At 35.8% G+C, this 13,159-nt stretch overlaps 1 protein-coding gene across 1 annotated transcript in view; it reads right to left on the bottom strand.

Annotated features, from left to right (window-relative positions):
* Positions 1 to 233: 233 nt before the first annotated feature.
* The window catches only part of CAAP1 (caspase activity and apoptosis inhibitor 1), a 71,644-nt gene continuing 58,718 nt past the window's right edge, over positions 234 to 13,159 (bottom strand). Inside the window, exon 6 of the mRNA XM_061132286.1 lies at positions 234 to 2,945. Coding sequence (XP_060988269.1) covers positions 2,599 to 2,945 — 347 coding nt within the window. The 3' untranslated portion in view covers positions 234 to 2,598. The remainder of the gene's footprint in view (positions 2,946 to 13,159) is intronic.

The following is a 13,159-nucleotide window of genomic DNA, read 5'->3' as shown; positions in this document are numbered from 1 at the left end:
GGCTTAGGTGATTTTTCATAATTAGTATATTACACTGGTCATTCAGGGATAGGTTTTCAGGATATATCTTGAGCACGTGGATTAGTAGTTAGGTAAAGTTCCTAGTCAAATATCAGTATTACCTGACTTTGGATGAAAACTTAGACTGCCATTTTTTTTCCTCTTAGTCACTAATTAAACATGAACTAATTTTTTTTTTTTACATTGGCAAAATGGAAGAATTAGGCATAAAATGAAGCAGCACTCATGTTTATTAATCAGTCTATTCCATGCTAAAATCTACACCATAACATTCCTACACCATAACAGTTTAAGATTCTGAACAAGACTAAACACCTTAGAGGGAGTCAATAAATACCTGTGAGCTGATGATTAAATGACAGCATTAGATCAATATATGGTGTTTACCCATTACTTAGGCATTTCTAAAATAACCTTATTCCTATTCTCTAAAGCCACTCATTTGCAAAAACCTCTCATGTCTTTTAACATTACAAAAAAAAAAAAAGAGTTGATTTTCCAAGGTAGTAATCTAAGTAGCCTAATTTGTTCAACTCATTCTTCCTCCCATACACCCACTCTAGTCAAATGTACTCTAAAGCATTCTGCACAGTGAATAGAGCAGGCACACAATGCTTCATGAAGGTGGTGACTTTAATCAGCTACAAAGCACTCAGACCTCTTTCTTCTCCTCTATGTTTGATCACACAAATGTCATCTACTGCATTTTATAATTAGTAAGTAGCAATAAAGTTTATTCTGCACTACTTTGTTATCATTTTAACTTTTAGTATAAGTGGAAATAGAAACTGATTTTTTTCATCTTGAAGCAGTAACTGTGAGAACTATTTAAATCACACCCAGGTTTATCAGCCTAAGAGAAGCATTTCAAATGATACAGGCCTCTGTGCTTCATTACAAAGATTCAGCAAGAAAAAAAAATGACAGGATTATTTAAAGGCATGTTCAGGAACAACAAAAATGAACTTGTAACTGCTACTCCAGTGTTTCATATATACTATTTCCATAAGTGAAAAAGAAAGTGAAAGTCAGCCAGTCGTGTCTGACTCTTTGTGACCCTATGGACTATACAATCCATGGAATTCTCTGGGCCAGAATACTGGAATGGGTAGCCTTTCCCTTCTCCAGTGGATCTTTCCAACCCAGGGATTAAACCCAGGTTTTCCACACTGCAGGCAGATTCTTTAGCAACTTAGCCACAAGGGAAGCCCAAGAATACTGGAGTGGGTAGCCTATCCCTTCTCCAGCGGATCTTCCCCACCCAGGATCGAACTGGGGTCTCCTGCATTGTAGGCAGATTACCAACTGAGCTATCAGGGAAGCCCAAGTACTATTTCCAAAAGAGATCCTCTAAAATTTATATATAATTAAGCCAGCTAAAAAGACACAATCCCTCTAAGTTCTTTTGTGTATAAGGAAAATCCTCACACAACACTTACAGAACATGCCTTATAAATATACTATATTTGTTAGCAAATATAAAAACAACAGTTTCAGATTTATATTTTACAAAAAAAAATTTATTTTAAGTTAAGAGTCTCTACCTACATTTATTTTGGTATCAAACAACTACAATTAGTGATGGGACAGAAAGCATTCATAATTGTGGCAGGATGTTAATCTATTTACAAAAACTATACAAAATTAGATTAATTATTACATCCACTTATCAAAACTTCCTGAAGTTAAATTCATTTTTGGAAATCTATCAAAAGTCCTCAGATCCAGAATGATAGTCTTAATGACTTTTAACTCATGGAATTATAGCACATAAGATTTTCAAGCAAAAACATCAGATGAAAGCCTGTACAATAAAATAGTCTCCTTCTCCTAACTGCCTGGAATGTAAATGAAAATGTGTGCCCTTTTCATTGAAGGAAAAAAACTGAACTAAGAGTTCAACAGTATCAAATACCTGTTAGAATGGCTTGCTTGCTGGAATTACAGTTGGACAATTAATTCGACGTTGTTAAAAAATGCTTTAAACTAAATCCTTTTTTCCCCTTTTTTATAAAAAAGCTTTGCTCAGCCATTTTGGATCTCCGTCTTGTAACAAAAATGTTGTTCAGTTTTTACTAAGTCTATACCCATAAAAGGCATCTTCAAAATGGTACTTATTTTAAAAGTGCATATAAACATAACCCAACTTAAATTGTTAATATACCTAGAAGCAATAATTTAATATTCTATTGCAAAATATAGGTAGCCTGAAGGCAACATGCTTGATCAATCTTTCATAAACTTTTTGGTTTGATGCCAAAATATTTCAAAATAAAGGAAAAAAATATCATGACTCTTTTTAGCTAATGGCTTTTCAGATATTAATTTGCAGATATACTAAATACTCATCTAACAAAGTATCTAGATTACCCAATGATATATGTCATGAATTCAAAAAACAACTACATAATACAAAAGTAACAACAACAACAACATGTATTTTAGACCTAAGATGAGTTTATCTAGTAAGAGTTATATGAGAAATATCAGGTAAGACACCAAATAAACTTTAGATACAAAATGATATGGTGTAGCATTGCTCAAACACATCCAATATTTAGACACAACTTAAATAAACTAGGCTGGCTTTTTTATATCACCAGCTTTCATCAGGGCTTTAATAGCTCTGGCCCTCATTTCAAGTTCGAGCAGCTCCAGCTGCTGCGCCGAAGGCTGAACATCTTCCGGCGGAGGAACAGTCAGAGTGGCGGCTTTGGGCTCCTTTGGACTAGACTCTGCAAGTCCCAGAATCTCGTTCACGCTTTTCTCAATGTCTTTCTCCAGGTCATCTATCTGACCAGCTTCACTCTGGACTGTATTTTCTGGGACCTCAGGAGCAGCTGCTTCTTCATTACAGGGGCCTTCTATGTCGCTGTCATAAGCGTCTGCATTTATACTGAGTACATCGCTATCTTCCCCTTTGCCTGTAACACACACACACAAAAAAGGGAAAGAATCATGTGACCTAAAGGTTCCAATCAAAATTTCCCTTCTATTTATAATGTAAGGGCTGCTTTGACCTCCCCCACCTGCCACCCTGGAGTCCCAAATTCCATAAGCCCCATCCCAAACCCTTTTCCCCTGACTCCTCAACCTTTTTTTTTTCTTACCTGAAGAATTTTAATTTTCTGACCAGGGATCAAATTCAGGCCCTGGCAGTGAAAGCACTGAGTCCTAACCACCGGACTGCCAGGGAATTCCCCCATCAACTTTGAAAACATCTAGTTTAATGTAAATCTTAATGTATTTTTCATCCCAATTTAGTAGAACATGGAAGCACTGGGAAATGTATACCATCATATGGATGTCCCTGACCAACTTTCCAAATTAAAATGTTGTACCACTTTAGACCACAGTGAAGCCTCGACATTACAAAATGTTGACACCCTTTGGACAGAATACTACTTATTACTGAAGTAAAATTCCATTCAAAAAGGAGTTTAAAGTACTCGGCCTTATAAACTATAAAAACAGAAAAATATCATCAGTAAGCTGGACACCATTCCAAAGCTTTTCATATGCTTTTTCAAACACTTTGTTCTAAATCAATAAATTAAAGGAGAATGCCTGAGGCTACTTTCTAAGATAAAATAACTTTCCATCATGAGGATTTTAATTAATGAAGTTAGTAAGCTATAATTTTTTAAAATGCATTTCTTATAAGACTTCCGTAACTGATGGTAAGACTGCATATAAACACAGAATGTAGCCCTCAACCTCTATGGTCTTGGACCATTACTAAAGTCCACAAGTTAGTTACAACTTTGAGTGCTCCTCTATACCTCCAATTTATTTATATTTTAAATTCCTGATACGTCTTTTAAAAAGAAACTAATGATCCCCCAATTGTTACCTTTGTTAATTTTCCTGTGGTGGGGAAAACATTTACAAAACATAGACTGACAGATGGAAAATTCTGATAATATAACATATAAAAATTCTGCTCCATGGATTTTAAAATAAATGATTTACTGACCTTAACTGATTCTCCTACATCCTAATTATTCAAAAACTACTCCCATTCCAAAGTTAAAGTAGAAAATGAACTAACAAATTATGTGTCTACAAACAGAACTTGTAAGAAAAAAAGTTCCAATTTTAATCATTTAATGCCAAAGAATATTTTATGTATCTTTCCAGAGCAAAAAATATTTCCAAATAGCTACAGAAAAAAATGAATAGAGCCTTTTGTATAAATAATGCTTTACATCTAAGTATTCTAATGTGAGACAAAAAAAAAATTTAAGAAAAAAAGTGCTACTAAGTTGTTCATAGTCTAAAAGTTAATTTTCATGCCTAACAGGCTTTACTCTGGAATTCTAAATCTCTAGTCACTGATTTTGAGTGAAAACATGCAGCCTGTTTAAAAGATTTTAAAATATAAGCTTTTAGAAAAATGTGATTTGGTTTTTCAGACTAGAAGATGTTGCCTGATAATGAATGAAGGGCAGAATGGAATGGATGACTGGGGAGAAAGGGAGAGTCTCAAAGTTGCAATACCTGAATTCTAACCCTTACTCTGCTTTTAATCATATGATTTGGGGAAAATCCCTTACCTTCTCAGAGGTGCTCTCCTATAAAAATTAAGGTAGATTGTCTTAGGATGTCCCAAAAGCCTAATTTTACATAGTAAGCTATCTATACAAAAAGATATAAAATGGCAATATTTTAAACTGTTTTCCTTTTTTCTCCCCATAAGATTCAGGTATCACTTATCTTTCACTTAATATATTTGTCAGCTGGATAATAATCTAAAAGAATTTCCTACTAGCCAATGAAAGTAGCCAATGAAAAATAAGTAACAAGTCAGTAAATCCTGCTCTGCTAAAATTTTTTCACCAGAAACTCTTTATTGGCAACAGTTTTCTAGTGAAAAGAAGTACATTTACAAAGTTCAGGCATTATAATTGAAGTTCACATATTACCTTATGGGTCAACGTATAACTGATCAACAACTATGGAATCCCTTATGCATTAAGTCACAAATGTTGAAGCAGTTGCATTTTTATGAAATTCGTTTGCTTTGAATCTAAATTAAAAAATGAGCAAAACTTAAGAGATATTTTCATTAAATAAGTGGAGCATCTATTTTAGTAGATCCTGTAGATGTTTACATGGCAAATCATCAGCCTATATTTGCTCTCAAAAAAGACTACAGGGATACATGTGAGTGTGTAAAAGTATTTGTACTTGAAAGTATATTATGTTCATCCTTTCTTTCCCCCTCTTTCAAACACTTCTGAAATGGCTAAGATCTACTGAGCTATATACTCTCACTTAATTCAGATCACTCTTTAAGCCTATTCATATAAGCTACTCAAAAAGCAGCCACAGCGAAAGAGATCCTCTGCCATAAACTTAAGATCCCAAGAAGGAGGAAATGACAACCCACTCCAGTCTTCTCGCCTGGGAAATCCCATGGAGAGACAAGCCTCGGTGGGCTATAGTCCATGGGGTTGCAAGAGAGTCAGATATGACTTAATGGACTAAACAACAACAAGTTCATAAAGTTATCAGCACTAGAGATTCAGGATCAAAATGTTTATACACACACTCCCAACGCTTCAAAGGAGAAAAATCTTAATGAAAAACTTTTTTCATTTATATTTTCTATGGGTTTGTTTCAAATGTTCTTAGAGAGCAGAGGTGGAGCTTGCTTTGCTTTTTTTAAAATCAGAAACAGTAGTATGCATAGTACTCAAAGAAGAAACAGTTCTCTATGAATTTGCTGTTCTCTGTTTACATTTAAAATTATCGAAATCCAAGTGACTGAGTTCTCTATAGCACAGTATAGGTAAAAGCACTCACAAGTCCCATCTGCCCATTACACCTGCACTGAAGAGGCCAAAGCTTTGTAGAATCTGTATAATTGTATAATACAGAATGTAGAATCTGTATAATTGAAGTAATTCAGCATAAGTATTTCACAAATGTGAAAACAAGATAAGTGACCTGTACAATGTAACCTGACAAACTATTTAAAGGTCTAAGATCATACTTTGTTGTTTCACTAGGTCTAAGATCATACTTTGTTGTTTCACTAGTTCTTAACTTTCTTCATTCTACTGACTCATTTTTTAGATATAGTTTGCAAACATAAGAATACATTTTCAAAGATAATTTACTCTCATCCTCAGTATCAGAAAATTGTAGGGTCTTTTGTTACCAATTATGATCATTGGTGGCTCAGAGGTTAAAGCATCTGCCTGCAATGCGGGAGACCCGGGTTCGAACCCTGGGTCGGGAAGATTCCCTGGAGAAGGAAATGGCAACCCACTCCAGTATTCTTGCCTGAAGAATCCCATGGATGGAAGAGCCTGGTGGGCTACAGTCCACAGGGTCGCAAAGAGTCAGACATGACTGAGCGACTTCACTTCATGATCCTACAATCAAAAGGGGTAAAACTTGTACATTCTTTCTAAACCAGTAACCTTCACCTAATGTGCCTATTCTAAGTCCTCAAAACATCAGTGCAGTCATGTTCAGTCCTTCTGGAGCCCCAGGGCTCTGCATATGTGCAAGTTAAGTGTGTGAGTGTGCATGCGCACACATGCACATCTGTGCACAAGTGTGTTCAGGGGAGTGAGTACCCATTTAAATTGTAACAGAATTCTACAAAGGAGCACTTTCAAGCTTTTACACAGGCTTAGGAGTCTGAGAGTAACAAAACAATCTCAGGGAAATTATCTGTACTCCTCTAAGAGAAATAAAAACAGTTTCAATGTATGCATGATGCTAAAGTAAAGTCACTGAAATCCACCAAGAAAAATAAAAGACATGGGGGTTTGAGGTAAAATAATACAAATATAATTTAAAATATTAAGAATTCATACTATTAACTGTTAAAAACATTACTACAAAAAATCGCTGGGGGAAGGAGGAAGCATAAAATTAGACCAATTACTGAAGTTATAAGGCAGCAAAATAACTAAAGTAACTTAGACATGTACATATATACAACATAATATTGCTCAGCCATAACAAAGAATGAAACAACATTATTTGCAGCAACATGGATAACACCCAAAAAAGATGTCCTTTTCATTACAGGTAACTGGAATGCAAAAGTAGGAAGTCAAGAAATACCTGGAGTAACAGGCAAATTTGGCCTTGGAGTACAATACAAAGCAGGGGAAAGGCTAATAAGAGTTTTGCCAAGAGAATGCACTGGTCATAGCAAACACCCTCTTTCAACAACACAAGAGAAGACGCTACACATGGACATCACCAGATGGTCAATACTGAAATCAGATTGATTATATTCTTTGCAGCCAAAGAGGAAGAAGTTCTATACAGTCAGCAAAAACAAGACTGGGAGATGACTGTGGCTCAGATCATGAACTCTTTATTGCCACATTCAGACTGAAATTGAAGAAAGTAGGGAAAACCACTAGACCATTCAGGTATGACCTAAATATAATCCCTTAACGATTATACAGTGGAAGTGACAAATAAATTCAAGGGATTAGATCTGATAGACACAGTGCCTGATGAACTATGGACAGAGGTTCACTTCATTGTACAGGAGGCAGGGATCAAGACCAACCCCAAGGAAAAGAAATGCAAAAAGGCAAAATGGCTGTCTGAAGAGGCCTTACAAATAGCTGTGAATAGAACAGAAGTGAAAGGCAAAGGAGAAAAGAAAAGATATACCTATTTGAATGCAGACTTCCAAAGAATAGCAAGAAGAGATAAGAAAGCCTTCCACGGTGACCAGTGCAAAGAAACAGAGGAAAACAATAGAATGGGAAAGTCTAGAGATCGCTTCAACATACCAAGGGAATATTACATGCAAAAATGGGCTCAATAAAGGACAGAAATGGTATGGACCTAACAGAAGCAGAAGAAACTAAGAGGAGGTAGCAAGAATACACAGAACTGTACAAAAAAGATCTTCACGACCCAGATAATCACGATGGTGTGATCACTCACCTAGAGCCAGACATCCTGGAAGATGAAGTCAAGCGGGCCTTAGGAAGCATCACTATGAACAAAGCTAGTGGAAGGAATGGAATTCCAGTTGAGCTATTTCAAATCCTAAAAGATGATGCTGTGAAAGTGCTGCACTCAATATGCCAGCAAATTTGGAAAACTCAGCAGTGTCCACAGGACTGGAAAAGATCAGTTTTCATTCCAATCCCAAAGAAAGGCAATGCCAAAGAATGCTCAAACTACCACACAATTGTACTCATCTCACACGCTAGTAAAGTAATGCTCAACATTCTCCAAGCCAGGTTTCAACAGTACGTGAACCATGAACTTCCAGATGTTCAAGCTGGATTTAGAAAAGGCAGAGGAACCAGAGATAAACTGCCAACATCTGCTGGATCATTGAAAAAGCAAAAGTTTCAGAAAGACATCTACTTCTGTTTTATTGACAATGCCAAAGCCTTTGACTGTGTGGACCACTATAAACTATGAAAAATTCTTCAAGACACGGGAATACCAGACCACCTGACCTGCCTCTTGAGAAATCTGTATGCAGGTCAAGAAGCAAAGTTAGAACTGGACATGGAACAACAGACTGGTTCCAAATCGGGAAAGGAGTACATCAAGGCTGTATATTGTCACCCTGCTTATTTAACTTACATGCAGAGTACATCATGAGAATGCTGGGCTGGATGAAGCACAAGTGTAATCAAGATTGCCAGGAGAAATATCAATAACCTCAGATATGCAGATGATACCACTCTTATGGCAGAAAGCGAAAAAGAACTAAAGAACTTCTTGATATAAGTGAAAGAGGAGAGTGAAAAAGTTGGCTTAAAACTCAGCATTCAGAAAACTAAGATTATGGCATCTGGTCCCATCACTTCATGGCAAATAGTAGGGAAACAGTGGAAATAGTGACAGACTTTATTTTGGGGAGCACCAAAATCACTGCAGATGGTGACTGCAGCCATGAAATTAAAAGATGCTTGCTCCTTGGAAGAAAAGTTATGACCAACCTAGACAGCATATTAAAAAGCAGAGACATCACTTTACCAACAAAGGTCTGTCTCGTCAAAGTATGGTTTCTCCAGTAGTCATGCATGGAATGTGAGAGCTGGATTATAAAGAAAGCTGAGCGCCAAAAAAATTGATGCTTTTGAACTGTGGTGCTGGAGAAGACTCTTGAGAGTCCCTTGGACTGCAAGGAGATCCAACCAGTCCATCCTAAAGAAATCAGTCCTGAATATTCACTGATGCTGAAGCTGAAGCTCCAACACTTTGGCCACCTGATGTGAAGAACTGAATCATTTGAAAAGACCCTGATGCTGGGAATCATTGAAGGCAGAAGGAGAAGGGGATGACAGAGGATGAGATGGCTGGATGGCATCACAGACTCAAAGGACATGAATTTGAGTAAACTCCAGGAGCTGGCGATGGACAGGGAGGCCTGATGTGCTGCAGTCCATGGAGTCACAGAGTCAGACACGACTGAGTGAATGAACTGAACTGACTGGATGGACCTAGAGATTATCATACTAATGTGAAGTAAGTCAGAGAGAGAAAGATAAATATCATATAGTATCACTCATATGTGGAATCTAATTTTTTTTTAAAAAGATACAAATGAACTGACCTACAAAACAGAAAAAGACTTACATACATCAAAACAAGCAGATGGTTACCTGCTTGTTTTCCAAGGGAAAACTTGGAGGGGAGAGATAATTCAGGACCTTGTAATGAACACACATACACTACCATATATAAGACAGATAACCAACAAGGACCTACTGTGTAGCAGAGGAAACTCTACCCAACATTCTGTGATAACCTAAATGAAAAAGAATCTAAAAAAGAATGAATATATGTAAACACATTCATAACTGAGCCAATCCTGCTGCACACCTGAAACTAAAACAACCATAAACCCACTACACTCCAATAAAGTTAAAGTTTTTAAAAGTAAAACAAAGTAACTTTAAAATATACACAAAGAGGGACTTCCCTGGTGGTCCAGTGGCTAAAACCCCATGTTCTCAATGCACGGGAACTAGGTTCGATCCCTGGTCAGGGAACTAGATCCTACATTCTGCAACTAAGGCCCAGCATGGTCAAGTAAATAAAAACTAAGACTTGGCACACAGCCAAATAAATAAAAATACTTTAAAAATATATAAAGATTAAAATACTTTAAATATATATATACAAAGAAACAAGAGACATTACAGAATTAACTACATTAATTCTGCTCCTTTATATAATCTAGTAACATGGGTGGCCCCTAAAATACTAAATACCATTTAGAGAATTTTAGAGAAAAGCAATATAATTGAAGAAATGAACCAAATAACCTAAGGGAAAGGACAAAAGGGTTTAAGAACTTGGCTAAGCAAAAGTTAGAGGAAGACAAAGAGTTAAAATATTGATTTTTTTCAATGAAAAAGCAATAAAGAGTTCAAGGACTTATGGAGCATTCATCTATTATGGTTAATCCCCTAGCCAACTACTCACAAATATAAATTCGATTCCATTTTCTTCTGATCTGTGTATGTTCAACTTTTCTTTTGTTTTCCTGCTATCTTCTTTCCTACCAACTTGAATCATACCCTAGTCAAACTCTGTACTGACTCTTTGCGACCCCATGGACTATACAGTGCATGGAATTCTCTAGGCCAGGAAACTGGAGTGGGTAGCCTTACCCTTCTCCAGGGGATCTTCCCAACCCAGGGATCAAACCCAGGTCTCCCACATCGCAGGCAGATTCTTTACTAACTGAGCTATCAGGGAAGCCCTCAATGGACATGAGTTTAAGCAAACTCTGGGAGACAGTGAAGGACGGGGAAGCCTGGCGCGCTGCAGTCCATAGGGTCACAAAGAATCAGGCAGGACTTTGCAATTGAACAACAACAACAACACAAACATGGGATAAAACCATAAAGGGAAAATACTTGGCAACTAAATAGAACACCTACCACTCTTTACATATTTTACTGACAAGGAGAAAAATTGTAACTATGAAAGACCCAATCACTTTAAAATTTAATGGAGTTTCAGTATTTTAAAAAGGGAACATACAACATAATACAAAAAGCTAAAATACAATACTTGTATTTTTATTATCATCTATAACAATTTTCAATGCTTGAGAGCTACAGAGATTCCCTAAGCTCGATAAAGGAAAATATTTTGTTTTAGATTTGCTTTCTGTTATAATAAGTTTTAATTACCCAATGAAAGTAAAATTAGAAGAGTTTTTAAACATTTTGAGTAATAAAAATAAAAAAGACTTTTAAGTTATGCTACCATGTTTAAACCTTGATAGGGCCTGTAATATTCCATGTGCAAATAATTCAACTTATCAGAATACTTTTAATGCATAAAGTGAAACCGTATCTAATGTTATGAGTGACTACATGCCTGTGAAACTTTTTGATAATGAGTTATTAAATTAAGCCAAGAGACAAACCCTAGTACAGGGAATAATTAAATATTTGTCTGAATTTCTGCTAAAGATGGCAAATTGAGCACATATATCTAATTCCCTTCCCCATCAAGGATCCACTGAAGTTGACAGAAGAGTAGATACTTATAAATAATAGCTAAAAATTGTAAATTAACTGAGGGTGAAACTAACAAACATCAGTCCTTCCTAAGGAAAGCACAAGACAGAGACTCCACAAAGGGAAAAAAAAAATCAACAAATAAAGCTAAAAAAAGTGAGACTTCTGAGAAAGAAAATATAGACTACAGATAAAATTATAAGACAGGGCAAACTTATAAGAAAATATTAGCAAAATACATTTTTTAAGAAAACAAATGTAAAAATATATACAATGTCTGGGTATTGTTAGAAACAAGTAAAAACACAGGTAAAGGATAGGAATGGGTCTAGCATTTCACAGAGTATGAAATACAAAAGTTCAGTAAATATATGAAAAATACTCAACATAATTTCTAATCAGGGAAATACAAATTAAAACATTAAGATATTACTTTTTATTCAGTTTTAAAAAAATGAATTTCACCTATCTTCTGAAAAAAAATAATAAATTGACAAGATGCAAAAATGATCAAGACATACTGTTAAGTCAAAAAAGTAACCTAAAGAGTTGTTAATAATGGCTTCCTTCCAGAGAGGGGAGTACAAGTAGAAGAGGAAGAGAAGAAAATGAGTTTTCCAATTCCCCTCTATGAACATATGTATTTCTTCAACCATTTCTAAGAATACAATCTTGTAAGAATTTTTTAAAGAAATTATAATATTAGATAACAAGAAAGGGTATCATCTAGAAAGAAATTTTGCTGGAGTTTTATAAAACGTAAGTAAGTAGTATGAAATTGACACAAAAATAAAAGCAAAGCAAAGCCATAGCCAAAGACACCACAGGAAGTTGTAATTCCCTCTCAGAATCTTGGAAGTAAGGAAGAGATGGCTTTGGAACAAAAAGTGAGAAAATTAAACTCACTCTGAATAGCTGAGCCAAATGAACCTTTCTTATCCTCCCCTTCCTTGCCACAGGCCCAAGCACTCTACTGGTAGGCCAAAGAGATCTGGTAGCAAAATATAACTAAACAGTTACTGAAGAAGCCCAAACTGGCTACTAGAAAAACTAAAATAAATGAAGGACCAAGATGAACAAAGGAAGACAAAGAAAAGGTGGAGATCAAAAGATATTCTACTAGAGGAGAACGAGGGGTTGGGAAGTCTAGTTAGTATCCTTATGGAGCCTGAAGTAGATCTGCAACTACAAAACAAGTACAGGATGCAATGAAAAATGACCAGAGAAAAGAAATACTAAAATTTAACATTACAATTATCAAGAGCAAACAGTCAATGATTATTGGAAGATAATATTTTTAAAAAAATAAAAAACTTTCAGGGACTTCCCTGGCGGTCCAGTAGTTGGGACTTCACCTTCCAATGCAGAGGGTGTGGCTTCAATCCTGGGTCAGGGAGCTAAAATCCCACATGCTTCCTGCCCCTCTCCCCCCAAATCATATAAAACAGAAGCAATATTATAATAAATTCAATATAGACTTAAAAAAACTTTCAAAATGTACAAAAGAAATAAAAATATATTTAAAATTTGCAACAGAAGTCAAGAAATGGGGATGACCCACAAGTCCAACAACCTAATTATTTCAACAACTACTGAGCACCTACTATGTATAAGACATTGTTTTAAACACTGAGAAAACAGCAGTGAAT

The sequence above is a fragment of the Dama dama genome, chromosome 29 (genome assembly GCF_033118175.1).
Source record: "Dama dama isolate Ldn47 chromosome 29, ASM3311817v1, whole genome shotgun sequence".
NCBI classification, from domain to species: Eukaryota; Metazoa; Chordata; class Mammalia; order Artiodactyla; family Cervidae; genus Dama; species Dama dama.
This window is presented reverse-complemented; position numbering and strand designations above follow the sequence as displayed.